At 38.2% G+C, this 6,365-nt stretch overlaps 1 protein-coding gene across 1 annotated transcript in view; it reads right to left on the reverse strand.

Annotated features, from left to right (window-relative positions):
• Gfpt1 (glutamine--fructose-6-phosphate transaminase 1) overlaps positions 1 to 6,365 on the reverse strand; it is a 103,630-nt gene that overhangs the window by 96,065 nt on the left and 1,200 nt on the right. Inside the window, exon 3 of the mRNA XM_023718401.1 lies at positions 5,898 to 6,009. Coding sequence (XP_023574169.1) covers positions 5,898 to 6,009 — 112 coding nt within the window. The remainder of the gene's footprint in view (positions 1 to 5,897; positions 6,010 to 6,365) is intronic.

Raw genomic sequence — 6,365 nt, forward strand, 5'->3', positions numbered from 1 at the left:
TCTCACTAAATTGCTCAAGCTGACCTAAAATTTACAATCTTCCTGCTTCAGCTTTCCAAGTACCTAGAATTACAAGTATGTACCACGTTTACATTTACAAACCTTATAATTAGTTTTAGAGGGCATTTTTTAGTGCTGGAATTTAACTTGGGGCCACATACATGCTAAACACATGCTCTATCCCTAAGTTACAGCCCCGACCTAAAAGACTTCTTTTTAACACATGTGATGACAATATATACTGTTCTTTCCATTTTCTTTGAGATTAACAAGTCAGTACACACTAATCCACTCATGCTACTTAACTACTACACATTGATATTAACAAATTTATTACATTTTAAATAATTACTTCCTATTGAGATTTGTCTCTTCACAATTATCCTGTCTCAGCCTCCCCAGCGCTGGGTACACCATCAACCTGATGCTTATCACAAAATATCACCAATCTAATGTAAGATTCTTTTAAAATGATGTATTTTTTGAGACCACATTTTCTACAACTTTAAGAACACAAAGAAAAATTCTAACAGTGACACAATGAAGAACTTCAGTTATTTCAGTTATTTATGTATTCTCTAATTGCTTTACATCTTTTTTCCTATTTATAAATCTTAGTTCAGGCTGAAGTACAGCTCAGTAATAAGACACATACTTAATATACATGAGGCCCCACATTCAATCCCCACATCTAGCTAGCTCACATCTCTGTTCCTTTGTTTTAATCACCGGTTATCACTGGGTTCTCTGAGCTCCTCTCTTGCACATGTAACACTCCATAGTCAAAGCACCATTCAAGTCACGATCTCTCTGATCACTCCTCACATCTACCTACATCACCGCGGAAGCATGCACTTCTCCCAAACCTTCAGAGTCTATCTCTCCCTCCCATTTCTCTGACCATTCCATTAGACCACAATTTTTTATCAGTCTGTCAACTCTTACCCATGGGGCCCAACTGTGCTCTTAATTGCTGAGACTCACTTCTACACTGAACTAGGAGACACATGTAGAACTTATTTCCTCTATTTTACCACACTTTTATATAGGCCCTCTCAACTGCTGGCAATCCTGTTAATTCATCACTTACATAATTTCCAAACTTCTCTCATAAATTACTTTAGACTCTCAAATACACACCACTCGCAAATCCCCATTTACCTCTTCCTCTCAATTTTGGTAGCTGTTCATACAATGGACGCCTCCATCTTCATGTCATAGACAGAGTAGTATCCTATGTGCCTCTCTCATTCTCCCCTGGAAGCTCAAAAGAAAGATTCCATATACTACTCTCCTACTTATAACTCCTGATAAATGATTATCCACTTTGTAAATATGAAACTTTTATTTTTGAGACTTTTATTATAGGTTTAACTTTTATTATTCAATGACCTACAATAATTTTTATTCAACTTGAAAACAATGCCTAACATGAGTCAAGCAATAAACACACTGTAATAACTTCTCAGTTTGTAGATCAGAAACCACACCTTTAGAATTCAACACACCCTTCCCTTTTTGTCTTCGTCTCTGTCTCTGTCCCTGTCCTCTGTCTCTGTCTCTTGCTTTTTTCTTTTTTTCTTTTTCTTTTTTTTGTAGCGCTGCAGACCAGACCGAGTACCTCTACACTTTGGGAAACTGTGCTCTGACATCGCCAGCCCCTCAACTTTTCAATGCTCCCAGAGGACCTCATTCCCAGAATATTCTTCTAATATTGTTACCACACTCCACCTCAACACAAACTCAGGCACTTCTCTTTTCATATATGTAACTTGTCAATGATTTCTTATAACCAAATCCAATAAACTTCTCTTTGTGAAATTAAACATGAATGACCTAGAGCTGAAATTGAGAATCACACAGCACTGCCTATCCTGGGTTCCACCCAGCCCTCAAAAATTTTTTTAAAAAGGGCCAGGGAGATGGCTCAGTGGAGTAAGCGCTTCCCTGGCAAGCACAAGGGCCTAAATTCAATCCCTGGCTCCACCAAAAAAAGAAAAAAGAAAAAAAAATGGTCTATTTCCACTTTTGTAACCTACCCAAGGCAATATCCTAAATACATTTTTTGCCTCCAACCAGTGCATTCTGGTCTTCCTTTCTGGAATTTCTATTTCTTCCTTTAACCTTCCTAGTGGTAATTCTCAGTTTAATTTCACTTCCACTCACTGACAAGTAACAGTCACAACTGATGATTAATCTCTCCTGTCAGGCTAATTCTCTACCCACTGATACTTTCTCAAGGAGAACATTCCTGATAACCAAAGCCCAGAGCTCTCCAGTCTCTGATTTTCCACTCAGTGTACCTGTGGTCCATAACACAGCGATGAACATGGACTGTGTGGTACAACATAACGGACAGCTACTGCATGTGCGCTCAGGCTGTTCCCTGAGACCAGACAGCAATGCCCTGAAGGTAAGTCCTTGTTTTAGGCATCTCTCCAAAAGACCAAGTGCCCAAGTATAAAGCCATCGCTTCCTGCAACCATAGTATCTTCTAACACTCTCTAAGTACCTCAAATATAGTCAAAAATTTCTAAACCCCAGAAACAGAACTATTTTGTGGGATGTTAAACAGAAATGTGAAGAACGGTTTCATGATTAAAACCTTAAGAAATTCTGAGAACTTTAATCTTCCTATTTGTGAATCTTTAAGAGCAGAACTCCCCAAACTGGTAGGCTGTAAATTCCTTTCCCACCCTGAATGGTTCATTAGCAGAACCTAGCAACTTCCTTCCATTACTCATTACTAGGATCTATTCTCCCATCTCAGAAAACCCACTAATGGAAATGCTTATTAAGTAATTATTTTCTCTTAAAACTTCTTTATATCTGGAATGATTTCCAAGGATATGTTAATAGTACTGATTTTATGACATCCTAGCAGCTAGTATCAACATCCCTCAATTACTTCCAAGACTATAAAACTAAATTAACTACTTAATAAGAAAAATAAAGATTCATTTCAGAATACTTTTAGGTTTCCTTACTATTTCTGAATAAAACCTCATTCACAAAATTCCACATTTATACTGCATCAACTCAGAAGGGTTGATGAACTCCATGTTATAAAAACAACAGTAAAGTCTATGAAAAGCAGGGGGGGTGGCACATACCTGTAATCCCCAACAGTATTTGGAAAGCTGAGATAGGAGAATGTAAAAGCCAAGGCCAACCTGGTAAACTTGATAATATCCCATCTCAAAAAGGGCTGCAGAGGCAGTAGCTCTGTCCTAGGTATTTGCCTGGTTTGTGAGAGGCCTTGGTTTCAATTCCCAGATAATAACTTGTAAAACACATTCTATTCTTCTCTAGAAGGCTCACAATACTTAACACATTAAAAGCTCTCTCTGGCCTTGTCCTGGAGACTTCGCAGAGGCCGCCTAGCCACGCAGCTTGCTCTGTGCCTTTCCAAGCTATGGAGCTAACTAAGTGAGGACAAATCTTCCCATTTTCAAACTAAAGGAATCTACTGTTAGAAGAAGATACAGCGACTCTGAATGGCTCCGAAGTGAATTAGAAAGAGAGAGCAAGGTTGTAGTTCCCCCGCTCCCTGGGAAGGCATTTTTGCGGCAACTTCCTTTTAGAGGAGATGATGGAATATTTGATGACAATTTTATTGAGGAAAGGAAGCAAGGCCTGAAGCAATTTATAAACAAGGTCGCTGGTCATCCTCTGGCACAGAATGAACGTTGTCGTCACATGTTTTTACAGGTTGAAATAATAGATAAAAGCTATACTCCATCTAAGATAAGACATGCTTGAAATTTGGCAAAGGCAAAAATGTGGCTATCCATGTTTCATATGCACCACTGAAGACGTTCTAATTACCCCTTAGCATGCTGCACAGAAACTGTATAACATGCCTTCAGTATAGTAACACTCATGTGCACAGTTTTGTTTGGCGGTTGACAAGTTAATTTGCTTTAGTGAAAATCTCTCATTCCAGCCTTTCTCTATAAATAGCTCTTCCTTGCTGTTTTAATGTGGTATGTATATACTACAGCCTCACAGACCTTCCCATATAAGTTGCAGTGTCCTAACTAAATTTTCTGACTTGGTCTTATTTGCACAGTTTCTGTGTCATGTTTGCCTCTTCAATCAGATTATGTAGAATAACCTCCCCCCATGTATAATGTCACTTGATCTAATTTATGTGTAGGAGCACTACACTGTTCATTTTCAGTGCCGCACATGAAAGATGCACACTTGTGTGCAGAACATATTTTCCTTCCGGCCTATAATTCCCTTCATATGGAAAATTAATGATGGAAATCTTTATACTCTATATAAAAACAAAGTCAAGTTTATATACTAAAATCATTTGTCTAAAAATTTAAGTTGTTTTCAAATAAAAATGCATTTCTGATATGCAAAAAAAAAAAAAAAGCTCTCTCTGAATTACAGAAAAAGGGAGAAAAAAAGTCCACACTTTAAATTAGTAAACATTATAACAGTTTTATCAGTATAAGTATTTAAAGCCTCTCACAGAAGTTCCATCCTTGGCTTCTGTTTCAACATACTGTTACAATATTGAAATAAATTGTTTTACAAAAACTTGGCTAAGCAGCAAGTAATCAGAAGGTGAACCTCTAAAATGCTCCCAACTATTGTCATTTCCACTGGATTTGTCTGCCTAGACATTTTTGTTAGCATGATTAAAATGTGGAAGGAGAGAGGGGAGAGGGATGAGAGAGGGGGAGGAGAAAGGGGAGGAAAGGGAAGGAGGAAGAGGGAAGGGAGGGAAGGAAGGGAAGGAGGGGAAGGGAAGGGAAAAGAAGAAACAAAGAGGGGAGGAAAGAGGAAGGAAAGGAAAAGAAAGGGAGGGAGGAAGGGAGGAAGACAAGAGGGAGGGAAAGGAAGGAAGGAAAAGGAAAAGAAAAAGAAAAACTCATGTTCTGAAGTCTGCTTTCAGAATATACATAACGGGAAACAAATTAGGAATAGTATCTGTATCACAGAAGAAATTGGCCTGGGATAAAAACAGAACCTTTGGAAAAAAAAAAAAACAAAAAAAAACAGAACCTTTGAAATTCCTCAAATACTATACTAACTTATTTTTTTATAACAATTTTCTCAGCAGAAAAACTGTTTAATGGATATACTGTGAAAAATCCCAACACAGTCTCCACCCTAAATGCCTCACCCTTACCTGGGCCTTTCCTAAACTAGACCTGATTTTTTAATATGTAATACTTTGACTCTCGTTTCCTGGAACAAGATAAGGAAATGGCCTGTAACCAGAATGTTAAGTATCTGACTAAGCACACGCCTCATCATTAAGTAAGTTACTCAACAAACGAAGCACTCAGGGACTAAGCAAGGGAGATGCACTGCTTTACAGCTCTAAAGTATGGGAAGTATGTGTTTTTGCAAAACCATGCCACTAACTAGACATAGCAAAACTGATTCCAAAGTCAGCTCTAATAATTTCAGTAAACTATTTATAGGTCTTTCTGTGTTTGTGTGGGCTTTTTTAATCTACTCTAAATTTAAACCTGCTTATTTTCAGAAATTACAATGAACATAAAGTTAAATATAGGAAAAATACACACTAATGTGTACACAGCAACTCCTCAGTTCCTTCAGCAACAGGCTGCAAAGAATGTTCCCCAAGTGCTGTCTTGTCTGCTGTAATCCTACATGTTTTAAAAATGCTTTCTGCCAGGCAAGGTGGTGCACACCTCTTATTTCAGCACTTAGGAGGCCGAGGCAGGAGGATCAGTGTGAATCTGAGGCCAGCAAGGGCTAGCAAGATCAATGCCATTCTGAACTACATAGGAAGACAATGTCTCAAAAATAAATAAAAGTGCTCTTTCTTCCAGCAATCAGGTCAGTTGTAAATAAAAAAATAAGAATAAGAATAAGAATACAATTCTTATTGCCAAAGGAAAAGTTACCTTCAATTAGAAAATGTCTTATCAGGATAAAATTCTCACAATCTCCAAAGTTCACACATTTAGGCAGTAAAAAGCAACTCTCAAAATATGCAATAAAAGGGTCTATTTTTAACTGTTTCAGAAAAGACATCCTTTAAATTTTTCACAGCTAATATTTTAAACAGGCGCGAGTGTGTGTGATCCATAACGTGTGTTCTTTGGATAGCCAGGGACATTTCTAGTCTCTTCCATCAGGGAATCTGTTAACTGATTAGGAATGGTTTCTGCTGAGACGGAAGTGGCTGGAAGCAATATAATATGTAACGGCCCTGTCATAGGTATGGCTATTTGGGCCAGCCCGGAAGAAAGGGATAAAAATTTTAAATTTTTAAGAGTGCATGCTAAGTGATCAAGAGACACTACCCGTTGTTCCACAGGTTGCCTCCCTCACCTGGCGGACCCTTCGGAAAGCACCGCGCGCGCGCGCGC

The sequence above is a fragment of the Octodon degus genome, unplaced genomic scaffold (assembly GCF_000260255.1).
Source record: "Octodon degus isolate 3935 unplaced genomic scaffold, OctDeg1.0 scaffold00058, whole genome shotgun sequence".
Taxonomy (NCBI): Eukaryota; Metazoa; Chordata; class Mammalia; order Rodentia; family Octodontidae; genus Octodon; species Octodon degus.